At 30.9% G+C, this 15,947-nt stretch overlaps 1 protein-coding gene across 1 annotated transcript in view; it reads right to left on the bottom strand.

Moving 5' to 3' along the window:
- LOC127708333 (tetratricopeptide repeat protein 39B-like) overlaps nt 1-15,947 on the bottom strand; it is a 67,785-nt gene that overhangs the window by 30,324 nt on the left and 21,514 nt on the right. Inside the window, exons 4-12 of the mRNA XM_052213189.1 lie at nt 14,991-15,066; nt 14,471-14,597; nt 11,119-11,251; nt 10,191-10,290; nt 9,334-9,399; nt 7,398-7,509; nt 6,728-6,795; nt 1,219-1,278; nt 163-254 (exon numbers count right to left, since the gene is read on the bottom strand). Of these exons, the coding sequence (XP_052069149.1) occupies nt 163-254; nt 1,219-1,278; nt 6,728-6,795; nt 7,398-7,509; nt 9,334-9,399; nt 10,191-10,290; nt 11,119-11,251; nt 14,471-14,597; nt 14,991-15,066 (834 nt within the window). The remainder of the gene's footprint in view (nt 1-162; nt 255-1,218; nt 1,279-6,727; nt 6,796-7,397; nt 7,510-9,333; nt 9,400-10,190; nt 10,291-11,118; nt 11,252-14,470; nt 14,598-14,990; nt 15,067-15,947) is intronic.

Raw genomic sequence — 15,947 nt, 5'->3', positions numbered from 1 at the left:
AACTGTCATCATGCTCAAGATATAGTTTTGTTCAAACTGGCTTAAGATTACTGGGTTCAAAATATAACAAATTTGACTCTTAAAAAATTGCTTTACATAGAGAATTTTGCCTTAGGGAAAAAGAATTATAAGCTTAAATTAAAAAAAAATTTAAACACAAACCAATGACACCACATCAACTCCCAAAAACATAAATGATGAAACTGTCTCCATTCCTGCTGGGAATCTATGGACTCTTCAAATCTATATAAAGCCTGAAATTGAAATATAAGGATGATAACATTAAAATAGCTCATTTAAACAGAAAAGTTATGATTCCTTTTTCATAACATTAAATTAGCTCACATAAACAGACAAGTATCATAATACAGATTAGTGGCTGTTATTGGGAAGCCACTTACAATTTGACATTTTTGAAAAATAAGTTGAAATGAATCATACAAGATTTCATTACTTAGAGCTTCTCCTTATAGGTTTTCAAACATTATGTATATCATTTCCTATCATCAAGCAGAAAGGATATGACTAAACATACATGATACAGCAATCCCTTGAATATTGGCAATTAAACAAACATTTAAGAAAAAAGACGAAAATTGCTAATTATGATATGACTGTCATATCTAAATCTATTTACAAATAAAAGAAGAAGTCGGGCACATGCCATTGAGGTAATAACCCAACCACATTAAAAGACAGACTAGACACCACTATGGTGGTTACATTTATAAATAAAATTGACCAATGTTGTGAAAAAAAGAAACCATCAATTTAGACTGTATGTGCACTAAAATGTCTATAGTTAGGTTCAAAAGTCATCAAAGGCTGCATTACACTGTTTTTACTTTAATCTTTTTGCATTGGAAACAACTTTAGTGCAATGAATAAAATTATTGGAATCACCCATTTTATTTTTTTTGCTACAAAAGCATCCTAGCTCTATCTCTGTTCAGACACTTGCCTTTCAAATCAATCAAATTCAATATTTTCAATATAAAAAATTTAATATTCAAATTTCTTCTTAATTCAGATGTTGATCCCAGAGATGAAAGAAATTCATGTAAAAAGGAGCTTTATGTAAAAACAGCTCGATTCATATTTGAAAAATACTATGGAAACAACAATTAACAAAAATTTCAAATAAAAATCACAATTACCTATGACAATCAAGAAGTGATACACTCTAAATCTAATCAACTGTTGGAAATAAGTACTTACATTATCTATATTTCCTTTTATTTCTTCAATTCTTCCAGAAAAAAATAAAAATAATGCTCCCTGCAATTTCAAAACAGAATTACATTTATACTATACATTTTAATGTATTCATTACTGAACAATATGAGTAAAACATTTCCGAGAGAGCACATCCATTGTATGCATTTCAAATGCAAATGCACAACTGAACTAAGACTTACATTTAGAAACACTTGAATTTTGCTGGTGAGTTTAAAAATTACAAGGTTCCATCATGGTTAACAAATGGTTAATAAATAAGTATATTGAAATATGTTTGCTGAAGAATTGATATTTTGCCAGAAAAATTTATGCATGTGCGGTAATCTTTTTTTAGGTATAATCATATAAAGATTAGGCAGTAAACAGTGCTCTTGATTTTCATAAATATTGAATAGATGTTTTCACTGTCAAAATATTTTAAGAAATTACGATGTTTTTATTAGATGTTGCAGGGAAATTGTGTGGTTACTGAGCAAAATTTCCTAATTCTATTAACGTGAGAGAAAAAATCAGAGAAGCTTAAAATAATAAAAAAGATGGCTGTCATGTACAGCAAACATCCAAACACAAACTTTCGCAAATAAAATCAAGCTTCTAATTACTAAAATAAAAAAGCTCCATGAAATTAACAAAATCAGCAGCTCCGTGAAAAGATGACATTTCAAGGCATCATTTCTAGAATTTTAATTATGTATAATAATGCAAGAGCTAACTTCACTTGACATGGCTTTTGAAAAAAACCAAATACGCATTAAGCTTATTGTATTTATCTCTAACAAATTACAAGCTACATTTAAGAGCCTGTCAATGAGAAAACCATACAAATGCAAAAAGTCCTTGGGAAGCAAGTTTTGAAAATTGATGTTATCATACCTGTCAACCTCTGAAAATGAAAATACAGGTCATGACCTATATTGAGGAAGATCATAATGTATACAGACATTTTTCAGTTGAATTTTCGTATTTAGAGGATTTTTTTAATATTCTTTAACATATACCAGTTTCCTAGAAATATTCACAATTGTGAAGTAATTACTGAAAATTTTTAAATTTTAATTTATGTTTTTCATTTTAACTTCATTATGCAAATGTATGTGTTAAATATTTATCATTAATCAAATATCAATATAAAACAATTCTCTCTTATGGTTTCATTCACACTATTTTTTATTAATGAATTTTATAATCCCAACTATAATAAGAAATCAGGTATAGCTAATGTGCTCCTATACACAGGAGGAAGGTAAAGAGAAAGAAGAAGTTACTGTAGTTTACATTCTGTGCACATTTGTAGAAAGATATAAGAAGATGGGGTATGAGTGCCAATGAGACAACTCTCCATCCAAGTCAAAATTTATAAAAGTAAACCATTATAGGTCAAAGTACGGTCTTCAACACGGAGCCTTAGCTCACACCGAACAGCAAGCTATAAAGGGCCCCAAAAATTACTAGTGTAAAATCATTCAAACGGGAAAACCAACGGTCTAATCTATATAAAAAACGAGAAACAAGAAACACTTATGAACCACATCAACAAACGACAACTACTGAACATCAAATTCCTGACTTAGGACAGGTGCAAACAATTGCAGCGGGTTTAAACGTTTAAATGGTACCAAACCTTCACACCCTTTTTCTGAAACAATAGTGTAACATCACAACATAGAAAGACACACTATAAAGTATCAACTGAAATGGCTTAACTCAATCAAAGGACATATTAACACCAGTGAACATACACTGAACAAATAAATTTGACCTATGATACAATGTAAATACAAAATAAATAAACTAAGGGAAGAATAATAAAAGTAACATGTTATACCGCTATGAAATGTTAAACAATTTAAGAAAAACAATATGCTCGAACAAAAATATCAGCCATTTGCAATTACTTTAAACACAGGTAAATGAAAATAATTTTGTTGTTAGGTATAAGTGTACAGTTCAAACAAATAGAGAAAGGAAATATTTTTACAAAATAAATAATTTTGATGTTCATAGTATGAAGTGAAAATTTATAGTAATACCAAACACTTATCAAAGCTGGTATATAGACCAGATATAACCCTGAATAACATTAAATAACAAAAAAGCATTACAATTAGTATCAACAGGTCAAATAAACAAGAAAGTACGATTTGAGAGTACTCGCAGTTACTGACAGCTAGTTTAAAGCCAAAAACAATTAATAATAAAAAATCATGCATCAGAGACTAAAATCAACTAAAACACATCCCAGGGATTTAGTATTTTAACATCAATGTAGACATGGATTTGAAGTGACAACAAAAATTAATGGTTAAAAATTGTTTAGGGACTTGCATCTCTGCAACAGATATGTATAAAGAGGTTCAAATTGTTTTAAAAGATTTTAATATGATTTTAATAGGATAATTGATATTTGCAAATAGCAAATTTTATAAATCAGGACATAAAATTGTATGTCAAGCTTGACTGGCTTCAACCTTTCTGGGGTACAATTAACAGATAATTAGAGAATTGTTATCACCTTTCAATCAAGAGTGTAACAAGAGGCTGTCAAGTGACAGCAAACCAGATTTTCCTGCTGAGGTCGAACCCTGAACAGTTGAGAAAGTATGGACACAACATTTAAGCATAAAACAGCTCTGAATTTGGATTGTGATTGAATATTTAAAATAGATTATTATCTAATTAATAATGAAAATGATATTTGCAAATCTGAACCCCAACCAGGATCATGTAAAAATTAAACATTAACACACACAACAAAAATAAAATACCACATAACAACTTCATAACACACATGACTTAAAAAATAGTTATAAAGAAATTTTGAGTTATCATTACTGGTTCATGGAATAAGTTTGAGTTATTTCCCTTTGAACAGAAATATGGTTTAACATAGTACTCTAACATTAGATAATCACTAAAAATAGTTCTCTAAATTTAGATATGATGTAGCACAATGTATATCTATTTTCAAATTATAATCAAATATAATCAATAGTTCCAAATATTTTTTCTTTCATTTGTCACACACTAATATAGATCTGCAACTTATCTATCAATGTCAACAACTTTTAATGTAATGAAATATATCCTTTAATAAAAATAGATTTTTATCTAATTAAAGGAGTTCACTTCATATTATATCTATCGCATTCAGAAAATTAGTTTATACAGAATAACAAATAAACCTACCACAAAATTCTTCAAACAATTTACCAAAGAAAAGAAAATAAACAGCTGCGCAATGAGCGCATGATTCGCCCGTCGTCTTGTGTGTGAATTTTTATGCAATAATCATAAATAGTTTCTGACATACAGCGCGACATGCGAAAACCCCCCTTTTTTTTACAAAAATCTCAATATCTCTAAAATAAAATTTTGAATCAAAACCAAAAAGTATACAGATCTTTAGATAAATATAACTAAGAAGTGTGTAAAATTTTAAGCAATAATCATAAATCGTTTTTGAGATATGGCGCAACATGTGAAAACCCCCCTTTTTTAAAAAAATTAAAAAATCAATATTTCTAAAATAAAATTTTGAATCAAAACCAATAAGTATACAGATGTTTAGATTAATATAACTAAGAAGTGTGTAAAATTTAAAGTAATAATCATAAATCGTTTCTGAGATACGGCGCGACATTTGAAAAACCCCCCTTTTAAAAAAAAAAAAATCAATATCTCTAAAATAAAATTTGGAATCAGAACCAAAAAGTATACAGATGTTTAGATTAATATAACTAAGAAGTGTGTAAAATTTTAAGCAATAGTCATAAATCGTTTTTGAGATACGGCGCGACATGTGAAAAACCCTTCCCCTTTTTTAACAAAATACTCAATAACTCAAAAATAAAATTTTGATCACCAAAAAGTATACAGATCTAAAGATTAATATAACTAAGAAGTGTGTAAAGTTTTAAGCAATAATCATAAATTGTTTTTGAGATAAGGCGCTACATGTGAAAAAAAAACACACACCTGTTTTAGTTACTAAGTCCCATAACTCAAAAATTTTTAATCTTATTTTCACCAAAAAGTATACAGATCGTTTGACCATCATAAGAAACAACTATGTTAAGTTTCATGAAATTTGGATAAGTCGTTCTCAAGTTACGGTGCGACATGTTTACGCCGGACATACAGACAGACGGACAGACGGACAGACAGACAGACGGACAGACGACATTTGTATACCATTATACGTCCGTCAAAATTTTGACGGACATATAAAAAAATCCAAAATGTCATTTATCATTAATACAATGTCTTTTAAAAATCTTTTAAAAAATGAGTTATTTCCCTTTGTACAGAAATGGATTAATTCATCAAAAATTGAATTCTTGGGAAAGGGCTACAACTGAACAACGAGAAAAGCTAAAATCATGAATATTGAACTTGACCTTCATTTAGTCGTAGAAAACAACATATCTAAATTTGAAAAAATTTCTTCAAAGCGTTTTCATGTAAATGAACCGACACTGTTTGGCAGCCACCCACCAAAATCTTGGGTGAGTTGGTTATTCACAAGTCACAACCACAAATTACGGGTCAGTTGACAGGTATGTGTTATATGACAGGGTATATATGTATGAAGGGACTCTGTGTATACCATCAAAAGTGAAAATATTTCATTCTGTTTTTAGAAATAATCCATTCTATTTTTAGGACACATTCAAACTTTGGCACAACTATTTTCCTGTGAAAAAATTGCACTAATTTAAGAGATAACTATATATTATTTGAAGCTTGGCCTACGTAAAACGTGGGTTTTACTGTCACAAACTGAGTTTACCTAGCGACACAGAGCGTAGCTGGTAAACAGATATTTGCGACAGTAAAATCAAGTTTTACGTAGACCAAGCTTCAAATACAATATGTTATCTCTATTCTAATGCAAAATAAATGAATCAGTCCATTTCAGTCATTACCTCTGTGTAAAATTTCATAAATGGAAAATTCCGCGAAATGATGTTATTTATTGTCTTTGGCAACTAAACAAGGTGACGTCACATGTATGCTTCCAGCCTCAAATGTAAACACTGGGCATTTTCAGGCTTCTTGTATGCCTCAGAATGTAATGAAATTAGATAAAAAGAACTTTATTAGGTGAAAAATGTGAGTTTTTTATTTATAATTGAAAAAATAACATGTCAATACATTCCAGAATTCAAAATGTCAGCTTCCCTTAGCTACAGACAGGTAGATAGAGGATTTTACCCTTGTTGTCATCAAATCAGAACCATTGATACAAAATAATTGCATTCGAATTATTTTTTTTCACCAATTCATTATCATCCTTTTCAGTATTTGACAATAGATATAAGTGGCCAAATTCTTGACAAAACCTAAAATATTAATTTGTAAAAATCAAAAATACTGCTGAAGAAGAGACAACTATAAATGTGCATGGCTATGTCTATTATCAGTGATAAAATCTAATCCTACATTTGTTGATCACAGCTTGTGTACAACTGCACTTTGATTTACTTACCTTAGGATAAAGTTTGAGACATGGTTTTAATAGTTCTTCAGCCAAACTAATGTCACCATCACCTAAACCTGGACACATAAAAAAAATTATATGAATTTGATATAAAGTCTCACATTCAAAATATGAAAAGCATAAAAAGCCAGGAGTTCAAAGAATTAAGAACAATATTTAGTACACTTTTTTTAAAGAGGCAGTATCTATGTTTTTCACAAAAAAATAGGTTGACAATTTTTTTTATAATTATAAAGGAATATAGTACATTTTGAATATAAAATAAGAATGACATGCATTTTTGGTGCCAATCTGAACTTTCTTTTAACAATTATTAATATTTCATTTAGTAGTTGAATTTTAATCAGTCCAACAAAAACTCCTTTGAAAACCCACCCATATTCATATAACCTAATAAAAACTCACTAGTACGCAGTTTTGATCAATAATAACACGTTTACCAAAACAATATTAAACTTTGGTAGACCAACAACTTTCACCACAAGTTAAGCTCAAAAAAGAAATAGTAGAAGTTTAGCAAACCATGATTAATATAGGGAAACAGTATTTCCCTGGTTTGTCTTTTCATACATCAAGATCAATCTTCAAATTTGTCATCAATAAGTTACAACAATTATTATCATAATCTGTAACTTACAATTGATTAAAATATACCAACCTAGAACATAACAAACTACTGTATGATATGCTATTAGAATTATAGAACACAGTGGGCCTCTTAGACTTGATAAATCTTCTGTTCCTTTAAGTAAAGCTTGTAATCCTGCTTTCTGAAAACAGAGACAGATACACATATAAGTTTTCTTTTTTCAGCAAAAGTCATAAATCTGTTCAAAATAAGGAATTATTTGAATCTAGGATAATTTTGAATTCTGGAAAATTGATAAGAAATGTATGTTGAAAACTAACCCAACTAAATAGGGTTAGCCATGCACGCATGGCTAAGGGGGGTTAGTTAGTTCATGCTGAAATATCAGCGAAAGTAAAATTAACCTTAGCCATGCGCGCATCATACTTTTCTTATCAATTTCTGTAATTCAAAATTATTCCAGATTTAAGTAATTCCTTGTTTCAGTTTCATTATATAATTATTACCATGCCAAAATTAAAGAAAGAATTGATAAGGCCTGCCAAGGAATTAAAATTACATTAAGAGATATACAGGTAGGTTTTTTCTTCTTCACTTTCATTATCAGATGGTATTTCAGACCAATCACCTTTTGACAGCTATTTACTTCTTAACAATAAATCTTTAACATAAGAACAGTTTACTACTTATTTTGCCCATTTACAGGCAAGATTTAGAGTTTCACTTAATTAACTTACAATTCTATCTTTACTACTGTCAGAAGCCATGTGGTTCAATTATTTACACCTATTTACAATAGTGTCAAATTCAACAGGATTGTCCATAGACATTTAAACACATGAAAAGTAAAACAACAAAAAAAACAAACTCCAAGGAAAATTCAAAACCCTTATCAAACGGCAAAATCAAAAGCTCAAACACATCAAACGAATGGAAAACAACTGTCATATTCCTGACTTGGTATAGGTATTTCCTTATGTAGAAAATGGTGGATTAAACCTGGTTTTATGGCTAGCTAAGCCTCTCACTTGTATGACAGTCACATAAAATTTCATTATATTGACAACAATGTGTGAATCCTGGAAAAAACTATTCATTGCAGAATTGTTTTTCTTTTCCAACCTCCAAAGTTCAAAGTTTTAAAAATGATGGAAACTTCTTGGGATCCTTTTTCAGACAAATATGAAAATGAGTGACAACTAGATGAATGAGTGCAAGTTTGATGTTAATTAGATCAGTGGTTTCAGAGATAAAGATGTGTTATATAAGACTATAATCTGTGGTGAGTGTTATATTAAATATTGGATGAAGGAATGGGTCATTTTGTGTAATCAGTACTCTTGAGTCTAAGACTCACTTATGATAGACTTTGGCATGCATTTGTCAAATTAGTTTATTAATGAGTATTATTCTACAACATTTCTCTTTATAGCAATGGCTGCAGATAGCTAAGATTGGAACCTTCTTTTTGTTTAACACTACTTTCAGATTGATTGATTGATTTTAGGGCTATTTCGTGGTGGCCAGTTTTTATTGGTGGAGGAAGCCGGAGTGCCCGGAGAAAACCACGACCTTCGATAGGAAAACTGACAAGCCTAGTTGGGTGCACCCGCACGAGCAGGGTTCAAACTCACAACCTCAGTGTTGACTGGCTAGTGATTACAGTAGTAACTACTTAGACCACTCGGCCACCAAGGCCCCACGCTACTTTCAGCATTATTGTGCTATTTCATGGCCATCAGTTTTTATTAGTGGAGGAAGCCGAAGTGCCCAGGGAAACCACAGAGCTTTGGCAGGAAAACTGACATGCCTAGTCAATTAAGATTGGAGTCCAATGCACCTACTATGAGCAGGATTCAAACTCACAATCTCAGTGTTGACAGGCTAGTGATAAAGTAGTTCGGCTACTCAGACCACTCGGCCATCGAGGCCCTTCCTGTCTTATGTGAGCAATAGAAACTATTTTAATGGATTGAAAAAATCAGATTTCTTATGTGAACATTACCTTATTTCCTGAGAATCCAACAAATTCTAGAAGTTTCATAACTTTACTTGGAAGAAGTGAAATCATCTGCAACATAAAGACAAAACTTGTGTGATATTTGTGTCTATATACAAACCAGAAGTATCAATAAGACACATACCAGTATATATAAAGTCAGATGTATAATCATTTTCTTTAAACATATGCAATTCAATTAACAACAGCAATTCTAGTTCCATATTGCACAAGTAATTTTCAGCTACTGCTGGCTATCACAAGGAACACTTACATGACGTCATACGAATGAAAATGCCAAAGCTGAAGGTTATTCTGTTGCGTTAACCCTCCAAATTCAAATAATATTGCATTAAAATGGAGTTTTGCCGTAGATGTTGTTTTATTTTCTATTCTATTGCATTATTCGCACATTTACTGATTTCAGCAGGTTAACATTGCAGCTCCTTAGTTACGAAATTTGTGGATTTGACCGTAGCTTACGAGAAAAAAATGTAAATTAAAACTGGCAATTGTTGGGGTTGAGAACTAAATGAATTAAACACATTTTTTCAAGTGGTTATTAAAGAAACAATTCATGCAAGCTATAGATTTATTATAAATTTTTAGCTTTATCTATCAGGGGGTAAAAAAGAATAGCCATACACACAGCATACCCTGCCTCGCTTCAGTTTTTTAATGACCATATTTGTCCTATTAGAATCGAAATAATTCATGGAAGCCATAGATTTGTTGTAAATTTACACATGGCTTGGGCCATGTGTAAATTTCCTACAAATCCATGGCTTCCATGAATTATTTCTTAAGTAAATTATACTACATGTACTGTGTTTTATAAATAAAAAAAAAAAGTATCATCATACCAAGTTAAAAGCACCAACTCCCATTAGCACACCACTCTCAAAATGGAGTTTCTGTTTCTCATCTGCAAAATTTCTCTTCAGTAAAATTTTATTACATTCCCTGTATAAAAAAATCAAGAACATAAAAAGTAGACACTTTCATACAATAATATACAAGCATGCTCACATACTATTTGGGATGGCAAGATGCGACATTTGCCTACAAAAACAGATGGTTGCGTGTATCAAAATTTTCTCGTGAAATTGGACAACTTTGCCATCCATTGCATTGCAGTTTTCACATGCCAGCATATCATCATGAAATAGTCTATTTTTAATTTATCAATACCCAATGAACATTTATATATACCTTTAATGGTCACAATCAAATTTGTAGCATTTTTTAAAGAAAAGAAGTTTTCTGATTTTTTTCGCAATAGACATGATGGAAAAGGTAAATATTCTTAATTTCAATATGAATACAGTTATTGATTCTTTAAACCTACGTTCAACTTTCCTTGAAAGATTTCATTCAAATATTACATATATCCATCTTTTTTTTAAGTAATTCATAATAGGCTTTTACAGCACTAGTATGATTACCATGTTTCTTTTTTTGTCATTTTGTCTTGGATGTGCTGTGTGTATGAAAACTGTTCTATATTTTTACACTATGGTTACAATTTTAAGTAGTGTTATTAAAAATGCTTCTTTTCACAGTAAGCATACATTAATCAACCAGTGTGTTTTTTCTTAATTATACATTTTCTCCGTAATTAATAAAAGAGAAATGAGGTTTATGTCAATAAACAGTAACCCAACAACACTAAAATACCAAATAACTAGACTGTCTTATTGTTTTCATTTCCAATTTCTGAGCCAGTTATGTATGTATGGTTTGCTGTGATGTCAACAATTCATCCTTTTGTCATTTTTGCCAGGTACTTACTTGTAAACTTTATAACATTCTCTAATTTTCAACCCTCCTTTAACAAAACTGATGAGATTCTCATCTTGTACAAAGGTCAACAGTGCTCTCAGAAGTAAACATTCAGCATAACATAGCTCTGCATGGATTTCATCTGAAATAAAATCCATTAATAAAAAAGATTTTCACAAATTTGGGATTAATAATCTATAGCATTTTGGGTAATGATTTCAAAAATGTAATAAAAAAATAATGTGATTGTTAAACAACATGCAACACAAAATGACATTCATGACATTGTTTTCTGTTAAAAAATACATTATTATTTTATAAACAATCAAAAAGGATTATTAATGAGGGGGGGGGGTGAGACCATTTTCGGGACGCCGGGATCGGCCGAATTTTAGAAACGGGAAATCAGGATTGCCTTGTTTAAAGATCGGGAATTCGGGATAGATAAAAATCGGGATACGGGAAAGCCACGTTTTTAGCCACGGGAAATCGGGATTTTTATGTTGAAATATAACGGGATTGACAAAAAACTGTACCTTGGACAGATAAAAGTGCAATTTTCATTATACTTCAATCAGCCTGAAACGCATCTAGAAACAGAGTAGATTATTTGTAGCACTATTACTGTACATTTTGAAATCTCTACAGGCGGAAACCCAGATGAAATAGAACAAAAGAATCGAAGCTCTTTGTTAGAGAAGGCGATAAATGCTTACTGTAATGTTTACTGTAGTAACACAATTTTAAAAGTTAATAGAAACAAATAAAATGACAGTTTTTTGCTAAATTACGAAATATTTTATCATAAAAACACAATTTGCATAAGTTTTCAATTTATCTATTACATAATTAAGCAGAAAAATTAAATATCAAGTCGACGACATGGGTGTCTATTAAGTTGGATCTAAAAAATGCATAACCTCCGATTTTTCAAAAAAAATTACCACGGACGGAGAACATATCAATCTATTTGTTCCTTAATTTTCGTTTCTGCCCTTCCATTATGTGACTCAAGAAAAAATTCCAAAAAATGGGTAACAATTGCATCGAAAAGAGAAAATCGAGTGCACCTTTTTATGTTAGGGCGTGTTTGAGTTGAATATTTTGTCTTGAAAACGTAAAAAGCAAAAGTATTTGATACATCATCTCGCTTCAGATTCTATCATTTTTATATATCAAGGCTACAGGTTGACTTTAAAACATCGAAAATTCACAGTACCAAAAAAAATTAAATATATAGGTCAAGTGAAATACCTTTCTAATGAATCATAAAAGCAGAGTAGGTGTGTTCGAATAGCAAATTTTTACTAAAAGTACTTGACGACAGACTTTTAAGTTGGATCTTAAAAATGCATATCTTCGAAAAAAATTCATTTTTTGTGTGTGATATCTAGGGTTTATAGTCTTCAACCACTGAAAAGTTTTAGTCTGCCCTTCCATGAATTATTGAATTAGAATTTTTTTAAATGTTTATGAATTTTTGAAAATTCCAGCTTACAACCGATCAGACAATAGTTTTAAGTTGACTGAATGCAGACAAGTACATTAACTGGTGCTTGTTAGCTAGTAGATACATTTGTCTTTTAAAATACAACTGGCATATAAGGATCGTAATGGTGCTATGCGGATAAATTTATCGGTTTTCAAGAGCTAAATTGTAAAAATGAACTGGCGTAATGGGGAGATAATTTTGACAAAGTAGAATTTTGACTGTCTAATGGACCAAAAAAAAAAGAAATTTCAAAAAATTATTAAAGTCACGGACTATCTTGATTATTTTTATTTTTAAAACATGTTTTCTACATAAAATAAGCTTAACTTTCTACTTTTCTAAATTGTGTCCCCACAAGAGCCTCAACATTAATTCATACCTGTCAATCACTACTAGAAAATTGACCCATTATTCATCATTATTGATTTTCCCAAGGTCGGTCGATCAGCTTCTTGTTGGTGATCAGTTGTGTAGTTGCATACAGCCCTAACCATAATCATTTATCCTAACAAGTGTCTTAAAATCTGGTATTTTTTTAAATTTTATACATGATGTAAAGCAGCGTTTCGACTACTTTATAAATCTCTCAAGTGACATTTGTAGTTCTGTTTATGTCTGTAACTTGGTTGATCCTTGGTTCAGTGGTTTTTCGAATGGTGACTCAATAGATTCAAATTTCTCTCCGTTACAAAACGATTCCAGTGCTTGTCATATAGGTTCTTGTATTGACATGAACTGGAATTTGGCCAATTTTCTGACTGGCTACTGAAGATTTATGAGAACAAAAATGCTTATATGCAGCTTGACGTCACGGTAATATTGATAATACATATTCGGATTGGTTACGCTGAAAGACTTTAAACATCAATCATACCCGAGACGCTTAAATCGTAAGCATTGAAACTTTAAACTTTAAAATTGGGGAACAAATTTATCCGGATCGGGATTTTTAACAAAATGTGTCCGGGATTTCGGGATTTTCTGATATCAAAACCAGGAAATCGGGATGAGACCCCCTCTCGCCCACCCCCCCCCCCCCCCCCTCATTAATGGAATTTGTTAATACTGTGTCCAATAGAGAATATTATACAACTACTGTCTTTTGATGAGGTAAATATGTGGTTTTATTGACTTTTGAAAAAACTGAAGTTTTTCAAAAGTCAATAAAACCACATATTTACAAAAACAAAAGACAGTAATTGTTTTGTTCCATATTCTGAGAGAGTTCTGAGATAAAATGTATGTAATGACATTTATTTACTAAAACCAATTGTACGTTAAATGATTTTGACATAATTATACACGTAAACGCACGCGACATTTTGTGTGGTGAATATACTTTTTCCACAGGTGAATATGCTTATTTATTCAAATTCCAATTCATATAGAAAAACCTACTAAATTTTTATCAATATGGAATAACAAGTATTATTGTATTGCAACATAAAATATCCCGAAGAAATAATTTGTAGCCTGCTTGCTTTAATTGCAGATGGTTGCAGGTTTGATCCCCGATCAAAGACTTTAAAATTGGTATTTGCTCTTCTTTGCAAGCATGGGCCATTAAGGAATAAAATCAAAGACTGGTTGACTTGGAGTCAGAATAATGTCTCTGAGTATGGATTGATATGACTTGCAGCAGAGTAAGTCTAGTATATCTGTTATTGTCATGAATATGCATGTCTTATGTTGGCACTGGACATTTAGTAGCCACCAACTATTAATTAATAAATCATACAGCTATACTATAAATTAATGTTTTAAAGACAATATCCTTCTGCTTTATAATAAATTGGTATATTCATCCCAAAACACCTTGCTGCAAATGCTTCAATACAATAAAACATCTAAAATACCATTTAGTGTTACCTTCTTTAAGTTGAGATGTCTTAATTCCAGAACGTGTTATGGTTTCAGTGAATGAATATTTACGCCTGTGTCGATCACAAACATGCAATGACTTCTTCAGTGCCTGAATAGCTGCCTCAATATCAGTCTAAAAAATTGGAAAAACATAATTTTTAACATGTATTTTGGGGCCCTTTATAGCTTGCTGTTCCGTGTGAGCCAAGGCTCCATGTAGAAGGCCGTACTTTGACCTATAATTGTTTACTTTTCACAATATCTACTAAAAAATTATTACATTATGGCCAGGATGAAGTTTTCAATAGTGAGTCACAGCAAGAGATGCAGCAGCCATCACAAACTTAGTAAGCTCGTTCATCATTTTGTGTAAGTAAAATATTTTTTTCTGTTCTTCTCACGACATATAGAATGTTTCCCTTACTTTGAAAATATAATTTTAATCGAAGTATGGTAATTAGCCATATTCTTATATCATTATTACTTCTGCCTTTTACACATAAAAAAACCAATAACTGATTATTACCATGTCAAATGTCATGACAGCCTGAATGTAAAGTATGGTCCCGTATCCCAGGGCATGATACATACTGCTGCTTGACCTACAAAATAACTTTAAAATCAATTAACTCCTCAAAGGTGGAATATAAGCTGAACAAGTCTTTCAAAAAAACATTGTGCCAGATAATATTGGATAAATAAACTTCTAAATTGAGATTCTAACATTCTGTTGACATAATCTGTATAATTATTGAAGATTATTAATATACATGTTTATATGAAAATTCAAATTACATCTATCTTTACCCTGCAGCTCTTATAAAATCTCCATATAAATACACTTTCCTCAGAATTTTAACTATGTTCAATCATTTAACACAGACAAATAACAAAAGGAATGCTAAGAAATTCATGTGCACAAAATGCCAATTGTATTTATGAAAAAAACATTTGAAAAATTAAGCAAAATCATTGTGTAATATCATATTAAGTTAAAAATAAACTGTTATCACAGAGATATGTCTCGCCTTTTTGTAATTTTGATAATGCAAATGTTGAAATCAAAATAGCAATACTTTAACATGTGAGTTATGTAAATATTCAAAGTCGATGAACCATGACTGAAGGTACATGGCTAAACAATCTCCATGGAATGAGATGTGCCAATGCTAATACAACTGCATACCAAATACCATTGACTTATTATAAGTCGTTCCCTTTAAACAAACCTAAACACAAACATTAACTTGTAAACTATGTAAAAGTTTCAAAGTCAATGAACCATGATCAGGGGTGGGGCTATATAATCTCCATGGACACTTACTTGCAAATGCCAATAAATTTGCATACCAAATATCATTGACTTAACATTAGCAGTTCATCTTAAACTGATCTAATCACAAACTAATACATATAAACTAAGCAAAAGTTTCAAAGTAAATAGACCATGAGTGAGGAGGCGGGGCCAAATATTCTCCATGGA

Source organism: Mytilus californianus, unplaced genomic scaffold, assembly GCF_021869535.1.
Source record: "Mytilus californianus isolate M0D057914Y unplaced genomic scaffold, xbMytCali1.0.p SCAF_1, whole genome shotgun sequence".
NCBI classification, from domain to species: domain Eukaryota; kingdom Metazoa; phylum Mollusca; class Bivalvia; order Mytilida; family Mytilidae; genus Mytilus; species Mytilus californianus.
This window is presented reverse-complemented; position numbering and strand designations above follow the sequence as displayed.